Source organism: Falco peregrinus, chromosome 7 (assembly GCF_023634155.1).
Source record: "Falco peregrinus isolate bFalPer1 chromosome 7, bFalPer1.pri, whole genome shotgun sequence".
Classification (NCBI taxonomy): domain Eukaryota; kingdom Metazoa; phylum Chordata; class Aves; order Falconiformes; family Falconidae; genus Falco; species Falco peregrinus.
Genome location: NC_073727.1, coordinates 57672132 through 57689615, shown reverse-complemented (window position 1 = coordinate 57689615; position 17484 = coordinate 57672132). Strand labels below are relative to the sequence as shown.

Genomic DNA, 17484 nt, shown 5'->3' with positions numbered 1-17484 from the left:
GGATGTAAATTTTCCAATGTAAATAATGTTGCAGTCCTACTGAGTGTCTGTCCTACTCTTAATACCTGAGCTCATCAGGCATCAAGTTTGCCCTGAAAGCTAGAAGCTTCAAGCTTCCAGTACAATTCCCTTTACCCAGCGTATACACGAGTAGCAATCAGAGAAGTAGAAGACAACCAAGTGCTTCAACTGCAAAGGCTGCAACACAAGCTTATTATACGTTAAAGGAAATTCATTTTCTCCACCAACAGGAGGCCTTTTGCTGAAGAACACAGATCAACCACTAAACAACCTGTAGGAAGCTGGTGTCCACTAAAATGCATGTACATGGGACTATCTGCAGTACACTTAGAAAAGCAACAAACAAATCAACCGCGGCTACTAGTAAACATTTCGTAAAAGATTTATTTAAGTATCATTTATCACAAAGAAGAAAATACATTTAAGATTAGAAGCATGCAACCATCTTCCACATTTCTATTTACTTTTCTTGCATTTGCAGCACATTGTAATAGAACACCTGTGCCACCCTCAGTTCTTGAAACTTATGTTTCAAGACATAGGATAACCAAAAAAACACAATAAAAGGTAAGATAACATGAGAAAAGTGCAAAGTAAAAAAAAAGTCACGTATATACCACATTCAAACCCCCTCCCCCTCCAAAAAATGGATAAAGGCAAACCATCATTTTGCTGCATGATCAGATTGTCTTTATGAACTACTTTACAAAAAAATTAATATAAATTAAGGGCACGATCCTGCAGACACTTATAATTGTAGCTAACTTCAATCATAGATTGGCTCAGTAGTTATTATTAAAAGCCACAAGTTAGTCACATGCATAAGTTCTTGCAGTACAAGGCCCTAAGGCAATAAAATGTTTTAGAGCATTAAGGAGAACAAAAATTAAAGCAAACGAAATCACTCCCAGATGTGTTTTGCTTAGTAAGTTTATATCAAACATTTTAAACAGAACAGTTTGCTCCTAAAGCCCTGAATATTTTTATTACTTAAGCAGTTTTGCAAGATTAAAAGACAAAACCCCCAGGAAGCTGGTACAGATGTTAATCAACATAAAAATTGCTTCAGGCAGGTATGTAGGGAGGTGGAGGTTCCTTCTCAGGCATCTTCACTGCCATTTCATATGTTGGCAGAACATACTAAAGAGAAGACATTTTGAGGAGATTAATGCACAAGGTTTAGAAAAAAAAAAAACAGAACAAAAACATACATGCCCCATCAGCATCTTAATCCTCCATTGCAGGCAAATGTTTTTTTAAGAACTTACTACTGTTTCTAGTAAGCTAGCAAGAAGTGCAACAGCAGTATACTGCTCTGCTGAACCTAACCCTAGAACATTCATGCCACCCCACTGTCTCCTGGTTTTGCAAAATGGCATGGAAGGTTTTGACTGGTGCAATCCAAAAGCTTCAGCCTTTGAATGTTTTTCTTGTAGTAGACTTTTTGCTCTATAAAACCTCCTATTCTATGCACTAAAAGAGTATAACTAAGAAATAACCCACTGTAAAGTTAGTTGCTTTAATCTTCCCAGTCTTTTAGAAAGCTGGACAAGGCTTGTAAACATACATGATACGGTGGTTTTCTACTTCAAAATTAAGCTATGCTGGTTCCTTTTATTTTAAAGAGGCTTTACCTGTGGAGGAGCTTCAAAAGCAGGGTACACAGCTATCTCTGGCAAATTTCTGTTACTGATGTATTTATAGCAGTTCCATACACAGTTAATAAGATATGCCTGAAAGAAGAGAGATTTCTCTTTTTACAGACCTCATATGCATTAGTGATTCAGAAATTAGATGCTGAATTACATTCATATGACACATAAATCACATAAATCAACTTAGTTGATACCTATCTGTGGAATGGTTGCTACTTCACAGATTTAGCCACATGCCTATGCTGTTCCCCGTTTAGCTTTGCTATCATAGTGACTCAGAGGATGAACCACACAGGTTTTACCAAAAGAATTCACAGATCCATTCAACTAATGTCTCTATCTGCCTCAGCAGTGCTAATCAAATTAATCCCCAACCAGTTTATGGATCTCAGCCCAAACTTGCCAGCAAGAGGAGGAGGACAGGCCAAGAGCACAGTCTCACTCATCCCTGAGTTAGGATTACTATTTGTCCAACCACCAGCGCGAAGGAGAGGGCACAAGGACACAACTGGGGTGGCAAGGAGAATATGGTAGAGCAAAGTAGCCTGGACTTTAAGTCAACATTAACTGCTGTAGAAAGACATATTATGATCTGATAAGGATTAGATTTTTTATTATTAATCTGTACAACATTAATCTCTCAGATTTTTTTGTTGGCAAGTTAGCACATGATTATACATAAGGATTTCCCAATCAATAAAAAAATTTAATCTACTGTATTAGGCTTTCACTCTCCCCTGCCAGAAAGCATAGAAAATTAGTAAAATTCTTTCTCATTATTTCATTTTTTCTTAAATTCAATCTGAATGCAACAAAGGAATATTGTCATGGCCAATGTTATCAACTCATTTCTCCAATATGCTTTGTCTGCAGAACAGTTTTTGTAATTCAAAACGAATGCCTCTCTATTTAGATCTCCAAAAAGAAAATAAATGGTAATAAAACCCTTCAGCAGGAAGAAAGATGCAGCTCTGAATTAACCTATGCACTTCCATCTTTCATCATCTTCCTTCCAAAACATGCACCCTGGTTTGTTAGGCACAGCGAGAGATTTTAAAAGTTCTGTTTAGAAAACTTGTATGCAGTAAACTCAACTTTGCTGCAAGCTTAATTACAAATATCAAATTTATCTCCACATATGCAAAAAGGTGGTATTTGGTCTTTATGCATTCCCACTTCCTACTCAGGAAGGACAGAGCTGCATAAATATGCCCCACTGCATACAAACAAGTTAGTTGAAGACTCCACTGCACCAAATGACTTAAGTCATACTGTCATTGAACACCCTAACAATTCTGCCCAAGTAAGTTCTTAACTCAGCATTAAGAAGGCAGCTGAGTTCTTACTTCAGCATTGAAAATTAACTCACATTGATACTATCTCAATATAGTAACTCATGAAACAGACATACACTTCAGTTTTAACTTACCTTTAGAATGATAAATAAAGCAAAGAACACCAGAACAATAAACAAAAGACAGCTGGAGTCCAAGGCAAGGAGATCATCTTTGTAAGGGAAATCCGGCTATTTAAGAAAATTAAGGAAGGGAGAGAAAAGGAGGAGATAAGCATGAACACTGCACAGTCACAAATACGACAGAAGGACATCCAAACTTCACACCAAATGAAATGAACTCTTGCATGCATAAACAACTCTCCCAGAAACAACAAGTTCTATTTCTCACTAGTTTCTTCTTTATTCTCCCACAAAGTACAGTATTTATCCTGCCTCTGTCCTGCAAGAGCAGGTCACCACAGGAAACTGCTACATAGACAGAAGCCTTGTACTGTCCATGTCCCTAGTCACTTCCTCAATCTCATGCTAATACAGATATCCATGAAATTTCGTTTTTAACAGCTGCAGCAGAGCATTTGTATTTACGGTCCTCTACAATTCTTTAATGACTTAGTATTAATTACCTCCTATCAGTCCAACCAGTAATATAAATGTGGGCAGAGAAGAACAGAAGAACAAAGTTGCCCCAAGCTTCTGAAGAGCCAAAACTAAGAGCCTCTGGTAATTTCACTCTTCTCTTTCCCTGATCACAGCAACAAAGCTTCTTTCCAATACCAATCAAATTTTCTCTCCAATTTCAAAAGGATTTTATTTTTTTAAAAACATCTATTTTAACAGATCTAAAGACCAGAGAGAAAGAGCTTGTGATCCCCATTAACTGACAGTGAATTCTATCCACTAAGTCTTGCAGTTAAAACACAGGCAGTGTTAATAAAAATTCCATTAGTAGTCTTAGAAGGTATTGTTGAAAATGAGAAAAGCCATACAGAACACAAAAAGAACCCTCAGAATCTCAGATCCCATTCCATAATACTGTAAGACCTCATATCACATCAATCCCTTCCTGTAATCTTCCTCCCCCTCCCCACCAAATAAGGGTCAACACATTTTTAACCTGTCTGAACCTCACAACTAGCAAACCTGCCACAGAACCACATTGTTTAAAGGGTTAAAAACAACTTTGTTTCGAGTACAAATGTAGCTAAGAGTTGTAACCAACTATTCCCATCAGAATTCTTTCATTCCTCTTCCTGGCTTTCCTTTCAGGCAGCAATGACACCTTTGGTCCTTCCACCTCTGAAGAGTTCTCATTCCTAGAACCACTCTAGCAGTCACTCCCTGTGGCTGCTGCAACTTGAGTTCCTCTCTCCCAGGTACAGGAAGATAACTATAGCTCAGTCACTTACCCAATTAAACAAAAGTTTAATTTCAAATGTAAAACACCAACTTGAGCTGAACACTTACCAACTGATCCAGGTAATCCTTGATTCTGGGCAAGTAGGTTAGAGAACTGATGGCAACCAGACAACTGAGCACAAAGTCAAAGAGCTGATAACAGAAAAATGGGATCAACCAGCCCACACGATGCTAAGAAGAAAAAGAAAAGCAGCAGCCTGTAAGGTATTTAGTTAAAAATTCAAGTAGCAAGTTTAAAATCATGGACTATAAATATACTTACAGCAATTGCACCATACACCATCATTGCACTGATCGTGAACATGAGAAGGGAGATAGCAAACAGAACACAGGCATTTTCTGCATTAAAAGAAAAAAAAAAAAAAGCATCACTTTTCCTGAAGTTGTCACACTGTAGCTGACAGGTACCCCAGCTCTACCCACTACTATGAACTTTTCTCAACTGTTTCATACGTGCAAACTAGCAGCATCAGAATTAACTCTGATTTCTCCTAATGGAAAGGGATCTGGTTCAAGAATGCCAGCAGGCATTTTGAAAAAACCCTCTCACTTAAGAGCCTGAATAAAGCTCAGACACACCAATTAGAAGCCTGACATAGTTTGATAGTAATGCAACATAATCATGCTGATTTGCAATATATGTCAGTGCTAGAAGTATGTGGATGATGAACTTTACAACTAGAAAGAATTTTAAGTGAAGCTAGCACAGTATCAACCTTTACACTTCAAAATGGTTTTATTATATAATTTGGTCATTGGCACTGTGAGCAACATTGCTCCTTCAGCATAGCACTAAGGAAAACAGGAAATCACTCTGTGGAAGGTATCCCATTATTTACAAACAAAAGCCAAGTTGAACAGGAGCCAAATGGTAGCAGAATCCAGGATGCTCATGGAAACTGAATGATAAAGATTCTCCTTGTGCATCACTGTTGACACTGGTGACAGAAGCACAGCTGCTTTCCATGAGTTGGATTATACTCGTTCTCCTACAGCAAGCACAATTTACATTTTTAAACACAGAAAAAGAAAACAGCTTCAGAGTTTATAGATGTGGTAAGTTAATGTTTTTAGCAATACTGAAGCCAAAATTTTGTGGTTCCTGTGCTTGAAAGAGATGATCTGAGAATCGTAACTTTCTAGTCTGCAACTGATTTGAAAGGATACACTCTAGAAGCACTTACATACCCAATTCAGTACAAGATAGTATCTAGATACACAGATGGCATCAAGGAGGCAGCCCTCCCAGGACTGAAATGCTTTGCATTGTTCTGAGAGCCCTAAGTACTCAGCAATAACCAACATGTGTTGTTTTCTTCTGAGAATCTGTTACTCAATATCCACAAGCACAATCAAAATTGTTGTATCTTTTCATGTACACAAAACCTCTCTAGCCTGTATCCCAACATGGGAAATGAAAATCTTCAAGTCAAAAGCATGTAACAGCCATTTTACACTGAAAGGGGGAGAAAGCACCTTCAGCTTGAGAAGCATCTCTCAGTCACATAAACTTAAGGCTACCAAGTACATTAACACTTATTACAAAACATATGACTTTTTACTGATATCTGCTGTAATTTTACTTAGTATCTCTGCTTCATGAAGATCTGTTCCTTATTCTCACGCTCATTTCATTACTAACAAACACAAATTACAGTGAGAGGTCAGACTTGACAGATCCTCAATTTGGGTCATGAACAATTAACAGGAAGACCCCAAACCAGAACTCTTCAAACCCCAGATCTGTGCTGCACTATTTATCTTTGCTCCAGACTGGATCTGACCCTAAATTTTAGTGTAATACAAACTGATACAAGTCACATTAGAAATGCCACGCTGAACATGTTTCTGCACATTTAAAAACAAGAAAAAGAAAGCATGCACACAAGTTTCAAGTCATATGACAATTGAAAAGCTTGGTCATTACAGATGGAAGTCTAACACCAATTACACTTGCACACATCATGCACTTAATCTTTAACACAAGAGTGGAAAATAGGTTTAATTCTGCTCATGATGCTTTCTCTTCTGTTTCTTCTGCACATCAAACTGTGTAGACAAATACATTCACCCAAGTACTTGGTATCCCAATTCTTCCCCTCTTCTTAGATGACATGATTTTCCTCTTAGAAAACTCATATACAATAGCTGAAAGCTCTTTCCTTAAATCTATGAGGATCACTAAAAATTCCCAAAGAAGTCTTTAAAAATAGTTTTCTGCTTTTTGTTTTACTGACACAGCAAGGATAGTAAATGTTTATGGAGAAAGTGAATTGGAGATGTTCCACACATACTTCAGCACTCAAAGTATTAGAATGCCAAGAAATCTTTAGAAATCTTATCATTTAAGATGCTTAGAAGTAAACATAGTATTCCATAAAAGTTTTTTTTTATTCTTGTAGAACAACTCAATCCTAGAATAATTAAAGAGAAATCCAGAAAACAAGACAATATGCATGTATTACATACACACTAGTGGTAAGGCAAATACACCATGATACTGCATGCTTTAAATTCTAATCAGACAGCAGAGTAAAACACCTACCAGCCATTCTCTCAGAAGCATAGTAATTGCCGATGACTTCATACTGGATATCAACAGTTGGCACTATATTTGGATGAGTCACTTCTACTGTCAACAAGATGCCCATCAGCAAGTTCACCACCTGAGAAAGATGACAGTTACCTAAAGGTTATTTACACTGCAACAGCTATGATCTTTTTAAGGACACACTAATAAATCTTTTATTTCAGTTCAAAACAAACTCTGCTTTGCCTATAGCTTGGGGGGGGTGGGGGGTGTAGAACCCAAGTTATGATTAAATTTCAAGCTGATTTAGTTAAGCTACTACCAAAACAACCAGAAAAGCACTGGCCACTTGCTCGTTTTAATGAATCACAACTAAGTAACACTGCAAATTAAGAGGATAGATAGGGTTTGTAGGGATTCAAACGACAATTAAATAGATGCTGTGTGATGAACAAACAGATTTGTGAACCAGAAAACTAAACTGGAAACAGCTAAAAGAGGTCAAGAAGGAAGAGGTACAACAACCGACACGAGAAACATTTGGGAAGAGTTCCCGCTTACTACAACAAATTGAAAGGCAGTGTTAATTTAATGCAGAAATAAGGTACTGCACCCTCCTCAAAGAGTGCTGGGAGCCAAGCAGTACAAGGGGATGTGCAAGCATCACACAGTAAATACTGAGCATATGAAAGAAAACTTCCACTACAGCTCTAATCCTCAGATGTAGCTTACTTCTTGGTTTCTCCCATGTTACAGCTTTCATACAAGCAGGGAAGAAGACACTCTCCCTTTCCTCACTTATTAAAACCTCATCAGTCCTTATCAGAAAGGCTACATAAACACAGGTGCAGTTAAAAATTACCACACAAAGACTGAACCCCTACATTTGTAATCATTCAGCATTGGCTATGTGCTTAACAGCCCTTCTCACTTAACACTGCCATTGAAGACTACTTCTGTTTCCCCATTTTGGTACATACCAGAAATGCTTTCAGTAACAGTAAGAGCTCAAAGAGTCAGAAAGTAGCTTAAGCCTTTGCAAAACTGCCTTCACAGCATTTATATCCTATTCAAGATTTACAGGGGCATAGTTTCTGTTAGTAGTATCTGGAGAGGTGCCACAAAAAAAAAAAAGGGGGGTGGGGGTAGAGGGGTGCGTTGTGTAACAAAGAAAGTCACGATGGTATTTTCAAGCTGCAGTCGTTTTCCAATCAGTATTCAGTACGGGCACCACCACCAGGCAGGATCTTTTACAATTAGCCTCAAAAGAAAGAAACAAACTTGTCTGTAGTTCTCACAACAACGACATTTGCCAGATATTTCTTCTTTTACTAGTCTTGTCCCAGGAGTGAATGATAATAATAATAGTGCAAATCTATGCACATTTACTGAAGGTTTCAAGCAAGAAAAAACGCTTTTGAACATTTAAAAGGAGTTCTACATTTTAAGGGTCAGTTCCTGCAAGCTTTTTTTGTTTGTTTTGTTACTAGTTTTGTTGAGTTTTTTCTCCACCCCCACCCCACCCCCCAGGGTTCAGACATACCATGGCGATAAGCTCGATTACACTTTCTGCTAAAAAGAACCCTTTAGTGAAAACAAAGCTGATCTTTTTGTGGAAGTGCTATCACATCACAATGTATTATACAAACGTATTAGAAATGCCAGCTACTTTCAGCCGACTGCATCTTCCATTTTATGCCTTGGAATGTAAAATATAATAACTAGTACAGCTGGCAGTAAAGAACTAAGTTTAGCTACCAATATCTTTAGCCTTGAAATGAATAGATTTTCCCCCTTGCCAGACATTTCCAACAGGGCAAACAGTCACGTTGCTCATCTACCACTTGTCCAAATCTTACTTTGCTTCACCATGGTTCAAATGTATAGAATACTATATTCCTCACCACTCCCATTTCATCCTTCTCCGCTCTAGCTTTCTGTTCTCAATGTATTTTCAAGCCTTGTACTTCCTCCTCTTTGAGTGAGCCCAGAGTATCAACTTGTACTTTGGAAAATAACTACCTGCCCTATACTTGTTTTAAAAACCCTGTGTCAGGGTTCATATCTCTAGCAGTTGAAGCATTGATTTCTACTTCAGAAAATAGAGACAGAGACATATTTGATTATAGCTATACCATTTACTGTTTAAACACAGTCATAATTTCAGTTTAAATAGTGATAAACTAGTATTTTTCTTTTGTCCTGAACTTTAATACTGAGTCTAGCTGCTATGACAGGCTATCTACCTCAGGATAAAGAGGCAAGCAGCACTTGAATTAATATAAAAATACTGAAGAACTTGAATGCCTTGGAATTGTGAGACTGTGATCCTACATCTGTCACTTTTATTTTCATCCTATCCATGGTCCTAATTTAGCATACAGAAGTCCTCAGTAATTTCACTAGTTACTAAGCACAGTTCAAGGTATCAAAGCTTTATTTTCTCAACCTGAAATGGCATGCAAGGAAAATAGGAAGTTAAGAGTCATTCAAACTCCAATCTGTTAGGATCAGTGAGACAAAAACCCCAGAACCATAGTAATTTAAAAAAACCAAACAACAACAAACGCAAACCTCTGCCAGTTAAGACCCCAGGGTTTCCAGTACTCCATTACTGCTATTTGTGAATTATATCGCAGCACCGAGCAATTCATTATATTCAACATATGGATTTCAATTAAGAGTTATCAACAACTCCACAAACTAGGAGTCCTTTTAAGCACAAAGCCAGAGTCTGCGTTTTAGCTATTCTTCTTTCACATAAGCTTGATAACAGCAAGACCACAAGGCTTGTTTGAACTTGATAGTCAATGTGACTGGCAGCAAGAATATGGTTTAGATTGCAAGGCATCATCAGAGTTTGAAAGAATATACTCACAGCAAATAAAATATATGTTCACAAATGGTCTACATGAAGAATTAGTCAGAAAAAGCATAGCACAGGTGAGTCTTGGTGTTATTAGAAGATTAAAACCACTCGATACCCAAAAAACACCCTACCAACCCTGACAAGCCAGCACCCAATGGATAGTGCACCATTCTGAGGTAATACCTCAGAAACTCCAGCAGTCCCCATCCTAGTCTTTTTTTGTTAGGAAATCAAAAAATTACAAAATGCAGTTCAAATTCTTATTCAAAAGATGGTTCCATTAAGATAAACTAACACAAAACTAAACTAAGGGTTTGTTGTTTGTTGTTTTTTTTTTAAGTAATGTATTTTACTCTTATAATGGGGATAACTTGAGCTTAATGGAAGTCTGGTGTAGCTTATATCAAAATTTAAAAAAAAAATCCAACAGCTGGTATTCAAGTAAAAAGTTAGTACTTATTACAAACTGGTAAGAGGAAGTATTAGTTCCCCATATGATCAAAACTCAAAAGACTGTGGGACCATAACAAGCATTAGCTTTTTAATTAGTTAATTTTTACCTCCTTTAGTGCCTAATCATGCAAGTGCTTCATCTCTCTGGAGGCCTGCATCTAAGTTTCCCCAAGCACTTTAAGTAACTAGAAGTCCTGGACATAAACAAGAATTCTTACTTATCATTTACTTAGTTCCTTTTATGTGTGGGAAAAAGAGAGGGAAACTCCCTTGCACTACTACACTTTCTCATCCTCCTCTCACTTTTCCAGTATTTTTCCTTAAACATGTTCCTGGAAAAAAAAGAAAAAAAAAAAAAGATGGGTTTTTTTGTTTGAAATTTTTATTACTATACTGAAATAATAACCACCCCAAAAATAATAATTTTAAATAGGTTATTTCAGAGCTTCTAGCACTGTTAAGGTTAGATTGAGACCAGTTATACACCTTCATTTCTGGAAATCGTGAACAAACTACTCCAGAGATCATCCTCACCCTCCTGCTAACCAGTAGCAATTGCATCATTTTGACTCCATCGCTGAAGTCTGCTGCCAGAATGAAACAGTCACTCCCTCCAAAACAATGCTATTACTTTTAGACTGTTTATTGAACTCTGATCTGATTTTTGCTAGTGCAGTGCTCATGCTTCCGGTTTCTGGAAAGCACTGTGCCTAATAAACTTTACAGGAAGAAACAAACTTCAAAGCCACACATTTGCAATTATGGGGCTAGGAATAGAAGGTTTCTTTTTCCTTCCTACACAGAGCAGTAGTGGGTGTTGCAGAGTAAACCAAACTGTATTAGTCCCGCAGCTCAAGTACGAGTCCGCTAGAAACGTTCTTAACTCATCTTTTTGCAAATACAGTTTTATCTATTTATCAGAAACGGTAGCAGCATACTGAGTGAAGCATGCTTAGAAGTTTGATCTTACAGTAGACATTTTAGAAGATAACATCCTTGCTCTCTCTAGACTCACAGAAGTACACGAGGACAGCGATGTAACTGTCTTAGTCAGGACAAAAGTTAATTAGATGCAAGATTTAAGAGTATACATACAAATAAGCAAGGAATAGGAAAAATACTAAAGAAATGTACATAAGAGTAATGCACATTTATTAAATAGCCAAAACTCTTATCTTACTGAAACATCTGGAGTACATTGCTATGAGACTCCATTTTATACTTCGTATCAAATTCCTTCAGGACTGCACAGCATGAGAACACAGTCTATCCAGTAAATACAGACCGACCAAGACTTTCAGTAACACAAAGCTATTGCTGAACTAAGCATTCTCCCCCACCAAAAAGCTACCTCCCTTGCAAAATAAAATAAAAGAAAAACCCCAAAACCCAAACAACAAAAAAACTCACCCCTCACAGGAAGTTACTACTATTTATCCTACTGTAACTTACAAGCACAGGTAACTAAATTGACTTAGAAATACTTATCAAAAGCTAGTGTCTGAAAGACTGGTGTTATCGATATACTTAAACAGTGCATTAATTAACATGTCTAAACAACCTGACATACCCTAGGCTATTTAATTTTTTTTTTAAGTTTGTCAGCAGAAAGGTAAGTTTAATTTTCACTGACTAAATTGTACTTTACCATCAAAAGTTACAAAGTATAGTTGAATTCTGATTTGAAGCATTAGGCAAGACCACCTAAGACTTCATGGTAAGACTATTTCAGCTCAAACAGTTAACAAAGTTGTCAAACTTATCACCTTTTGCCAGCTGTCAGCTGGGAAGAACTGGATAAAAGTCTTCAATGCATAGCTTAACAATGCGTTTCATACAGTTTATAGAAAAACACAACTATGAAGTACTTTGCAGGCACCCTGCTACCCTGAGCTCTACCACATTCTCCCCCCTCTAGCAGCCTGACTCCGTTGCAGTTACACAAGATCAAAGCAACACTTTGCTTCAGACACCACTCCACCTCTGAAGCCATCAGACTCATTAATGACCAGCATACTTTCCACCATCCATAAGCACTACGGATATTTGCACACAGATTCAGAAAGGATGAAGATGCACTGCATCCAGGGCAACAAGGTGAAACAGAACGACAGCAAGACAGGTAGAAGCTGGAAGTGGTCCGTGGCCAACCCTGCTCACCAACCCCCACCAAGTTCCTGAGTTTCTAGATACTCCAGTGAACAGGAAACGAAAGTGGTGAAAGCAGTAAGGTGCTTTTGTTTCATAACAAAGATTAGCAGCCTCTTTAGCGTTAACAATGTATACTTTTACTTGAGGTACCAGAAGCATATTCTTGATCTCCTGTCAGCACAAGCTAAAAGTTCTGGAGGTTTTGCAGGTTTCCAGAACAAGTCCAGTGTTCAATACTGCAATGGACCTCACTTTTCTATTTTACATGAACAGTAAAGCTTAAACAGCAGCAAGACATTTTTTCCAAATTATTTTTTAAAAAGAAAAAAATCTATTTCCTAGAGTCTTGTTACACTTCCCAGTCCCCTGTATTGCTTCTTCATTCCTTTCTCCTCCTATTTTATTGTCTGCCTATTTTGTCAACGGAAGAGGCAAGGAAAAAAAAAGAAAACCTAAAAAAACCCTCCCCATACTTGCTGAAAATAAGCCATAACTCTCCAAACTTAAATCCTCATGCCTGTAAAAGCAGTTTCTGTGCACAGCTCCTTTGCACCAAGACATAAAAACTCAGCACTCTCTATTTTTACAGTCTGCGGAAGGGTAAAGGAGAATACAGGCTTTGGTTAGAGCTTCAGGAGAAGAGCTATGAAGTAACGTTTTTAAACTATTCTCACATTTTTACTGCCCATGAGGGTAAGGGGAAGGAAAGTGAGGAAATGACTTCAACAAAAGGGGAATGCAGTTCCCTTTTGAAGAGAACTAAGGGAAGTTAAGGCTCCAGGCCTTAACTTGCTGGTATTGTTTTCACATTTCTACTTCACTGTAGTTCAAAACTATCCCTAACATTTCAGCTTCACCACCACAACTTGCTCTCAGAGAAAAGGCACCCACCAGTCAGAAAACAGAGTGCTTCGGGAACTAAAATCTGTATGCATTGTTCCTAAACCGTTGTGTTGAGAACAGAGTACTAAACAACTGGGAACTATCCTTTCCACAAAGTTCTTCAACAAGAAGCCATACTCATTTTGAAGTCCCTCAACTTCCTCTCAGACGTTACACACTACGCAGCAGAACACACCTTATCCTGTTCTCAACAGGCCCCAAATTCCAGGCTCCCCAAACGTTACTTCTCCTCGCTTACCAAGGACACACCGAGTACTGTTCAGTCTCTAACCTTCCAAGAAACGAAGTAGTAACTGTACCCCTCAAAGACCCAGATTAAAATGCCCTGAACTTTTGCCTCATTTTCTTTTTCGGGAAGCCGCCGAGGGGCAACTGGGTTTGGGAAACCTGCGCCAGACCCCGAGAAGGACGAGGGGCCCGACTCACGCCGGGTGACTCCAGGGAAGCCTTCCCCTGCACGCAGCAGCACAGGGGACAGTCGCGATAGCTGGCACAACGACAGCTGACTCCGCACGGGGAGCGGGCGCCCAAGCGAAGGAAGAGGGAAGCCCGCTGCACCCACCACTGCCGGGGCCCCCTCAGAGCCCCCGCCCGGGCCCGCCAGCCACGCATGCGCGCAGCCCACCCCGCGCCCCGGCTGGGCCCCGGCCAAACCCCGCGCATGCGCGCCGCGCATAACCCCAATCACCGCCCCCTCAGAGCCGCCGGCCGCCCCCCGCACCGCACTCTCACCATGTACCAGGTACCCAGGATGATGGTGCCCGTCCGCACATGGCAGCAGCCGCAGCAACGGGTACTGTAGAAGCGGTCTCGGCTCCGCTTGAACGTCATGGCGGTGGCAGCAGCGACGCCAACCTCCCGCCTCCCAGCCCGCCGCTCGCCCTCTCCAGCCACTTCCCCTCCAGCTGAGGGCCGCTAAACCCCCGCGCGCGCGTCACTGCCGCTCTGCCCAATCAGCCGCCGACAGCGGGGGCGCGGGGGTGTGCCTGCGGGAGGGCGTACGCATTGCCACGGGAACAGGCGATTGGCGGCGCCGCGGGCCAATCACAGCACCCCTGGGTGCGACGCCCTGTCGTTTACCTGCGGCGGCGGGCTGGCACTTACCTAAGGCGAGGGGTGCCCGCGGCACGGGGTGTCCCCTCTGTCCGCCATGTTGGAGCGGGGCCCCTGCCCTCTGCCGCAGTCTTATCAGGGCTGGTGCTACTCCGCATGGTGGATCCCGCAGCAGCAGGCCCCTAGCCGAGCTCGCCTGGTGTTTGGGGAGCAGGTCGTGGTGCCTCCCAGCACAGTGTCGGTGAACGTTGACTCGGCCTCTGAGGCAGGCAACTAAAACCCTACGGGGAAAACCGTGTTTTTCAGCGATAACCCTTTCTTCCTAGAAAAACTGGAGTAATTTTCTCCTTAGTAGAGCCTGAAGTGGCCTGTTTTGGTATACTACCACCATCCCATGGCTTTCACTGAAATTCAGCCAGTACTGTAGGGGGTTTAATTTGCTTATTATTTTCTGTTAATTCCTTGGATTAAGTTACTAATAGCATGTGTTGCATGCTAAAAGGGTGTGTGATGAGAGGTGAATTTAGTCCACAGGGATGCTTTCCTTTTCTGTAAGTCAAAAGTCCCTGTTTCTGAGTGGTTAATAATACTACTTCATTAGTCCCACTGAAAATTGCAGGTGCTGCCAGGTGCATGTGTTAATTAGAAATAATGTGTATAAACCCAAGAGCAGCCTTCATACCTGTATGTGATAAGAGGTTGCTCCACCTCTTAACACAAGGTCTCCTGTTCCCATATGAAGCGGGACCTATAAACATCCTCTGACCCAAGGGCAGGCAGTGGTTTCTGCAGACCTAGGCTGTTGATACAGATAGGCATAGTTTATTTTAACCCTGGTGCAGCTGCAAATATTTCCTTTTTGGCCAATTTGAGTCACTCATAGAACCATAAATATTTGCTGTGCGTATATACACCAAGGCGTACGTCATATGTCAGTGTTAACACTGAGGTTTTTCACTCTGAACAATGAGAAGGTAATGAGGGTGACTGAACTTGTCCTTTTGATATATTCCAGATCCTACAATTAACACGTTTTATTGTTTTAGCTACTCTAGTATACTTTTAAACATGAGCTGTTTCTGAGTTGTTTGAAATGATTTACTTAAAGGCTTTAAAACTGACCTTTTTATTTTAAATCCCCTGTGTTCCATAACTGGTGGTTTTCTTCCCCAGGGCATATTTCATTTTTGAATAAACATGTTGTAAGTGCTGCTAAGACTGCTCTAATGATCCTATTATAAACTATTGCTTGTTTCTTTAGTGATCCTAATGTTGTCGGCCCTGTGCACAGATGCTTAATTATCAACACTGATTTAATGTAGCAAAACTGGACTAATTTCAATCAATATACATGCATGCATGTAAATAAATAGAAAAGGAATGTGCATTTTGTTGTAATCAGTCATTGAAAAAATCAGTTTTCTCACAGATGGCACCTTGGGAAGCCTAAGACAACTGTTTCTGCACCATGCACGCCTGAATTGATTACATTGTTCCTGTGGAGCTGAGAGTCCCTCCTGTTGATCTGCCCCTGTACAACAGAGGAATTCACAGGACTAGAGTGAGTCAGAAGACAAAGCAGGAGCCACTTGCTTGAGCTTGGGCATCTACTTGGAAACACCTAGATTCGATTTGCAATTCAAATGATTTGTGAGGGCAAGTGTTCCAACTATGTCTTGCAGTTGGACACTTTTCCTTCACTAGTATCACTGGCAGCTCTCATGTCAGGCTCAGATCTTCAGGGCTATTTTCATTAAATGAAAGAAATCTTAATTAAGTGTTCATATCTTTGTCAGCCAGGCTCAGAATAAAAATTGATGTGATTCCCTTGAGCTTCGCTGCTTGTTATACCCTGCAGACAACAAAGATACTGGGAAGAGTAATGTGAATGTCATTTAACATCACAAAGCAGTTTTCCACAGCAGGATAGGCTCATGTGGAACTATTGAGTAGGCATAGAAAAACCGCTCCACTTTCTCCTCCTCTCTCTCTCTCTCAAAAAAAAAAAAAAAAAAAAAAAAGAGCATTTTGAGAATGATTACATTGTTTCGTGTACTTGGGGAAGAGAGAATAGGTTAATGATTTCAGTCCTACCCTCGATGAAAGATTCCGTTTCTTCCATGCCACAAGCAGCCCAGATGACCTCAGGCAAGATACTTCCTTCTCTCTAAGCCTTAATTCTCTCCCATTTGCTAGTTCAAAGAGGATTTGTGAGGCTAAATATATTGAAAATTCTGAAGCTCAGCTTATGGGCAGTAGCCAGGGCAAAATCTCCAAGAGACAGAAAGTACTGGTGATAAACTTTTCTTCCCAAATACCAAAAAGACCTTGACATTGTGGGAGCAAATTGTCCACTTCCACAACACTAAGAGCAGAAAGCCCTACACTTATCTGCAAGTCAGAAGCAGCTGCAGAAGAATGATTCAGATTACCAGCATGACACTTAACTCCTTCCCTCTCAGCAGGCAGAGAGGGAAGGAGTTTTGTTCCTTATTAGCCAAACTAGTTTTAGGTCTTTCAAAATCCATGTCTAGACAAGAGATTTGAACTTCTGTCTTGAGAGGGCCTGACAATGTTTTACCAAACACAACATGTTTTTGAATAATCATATTTGAAAAGAAAACATGGGACAGCAGAATGGCTAGGATCAGGTAAATGCGAGGCCAGGTTGCATTCCTCTTCATCCGCTTGAAAATACTAAGTCCAACACCTGCAAGATGTCAAAACAGGCAGCACTAACACTGTTTTATGTTGATTTTTGTAATTCCACAGTCTCTCCCTTTTGTGCCATTCTACAGTCTATCCTGGCTAAACGTTGTTGGTTTAGACTTACACTGTAACCATTACTTCTCCTTTGCATGCACTGAACTATTGCCAGGTTGCTTATGAAAGATGAGGTGTTATTCTGCTTCAGCATTTACTCTATATGCGTGTGTGAAGGGAACCTACCAACCATAAGTTGATAATTGCACGTAACCTTCACAGGCAGAGTTCATATCACTTTATAATGAAAATATCGTCCTGCTTGGGGTTGGGGAAACTAAGGCACAGTGAAATGAACTTATTTTACCACAAAGGCTAGTGAAAGCGACAGGAATATCAAGCAAGTCTCCTGTCCAGTGGCTTCTTTGCCTTG

At 40.0% G+C, this 17484-nt stretch overlaps 1 protein-coding gene across 1 annotated transcript; it reads right to left on the bottom strand.

The window, feature by feature from the left end:
- Positions 1-379: 379 nt before the first annotated feature.
- Positions 380-14216, bottom strand: LAPTM4A (lysosomal protein transmembrane 4 alpha). Its single transcript, XM_027790909.2, has 7 exons — positions 14028-14216; positions 6935-7055; positions 4652-4728; positions 4438-4560; positions 3106-3201; positions 1656-1754; positions 380-1161 (listed from the first exon to the last, which is right to left on the bottom strand). The coding sequence occupies exons 1-7, from the start codon at positions 14124-14126 to the stop codon at positions 1087-1089; spliced, it is 690 nt and encodes a 229-aa protein (XP_027646710.2). The 5' UTR covers positions 14127-14216; the 3' UTR covers positions 380-1086.
- Between the last annotated feature and the right edge of the window lie 3268 nt (positions 14217-17484).

Bases quoted from the DNA above. Each gene is read 5' to 3' on its own strand.
- LAPTM4A (XM_027790909.2), bottom strand. From the start codon at position 14,126: ATGACGTTCAAGCGGAGCCGAGACCGCTTCTACAGTACCCGTTGCTGC. The intron at 4,729-6,934 runs GTAGGTGTTTTA...CTTTTAATGCAG, and splicing joins TGCTTCTGAGAGAATGGCTG to AAAATGCCTGTGTTCTGTTT. The intron at 1,755-3,105 runs GTAAGTTAAAAC...CTCTTCTTTCAG, and splicing joins CTTTATTTATCATTCTAAAG to GCATATCTTATTAACTGTGT.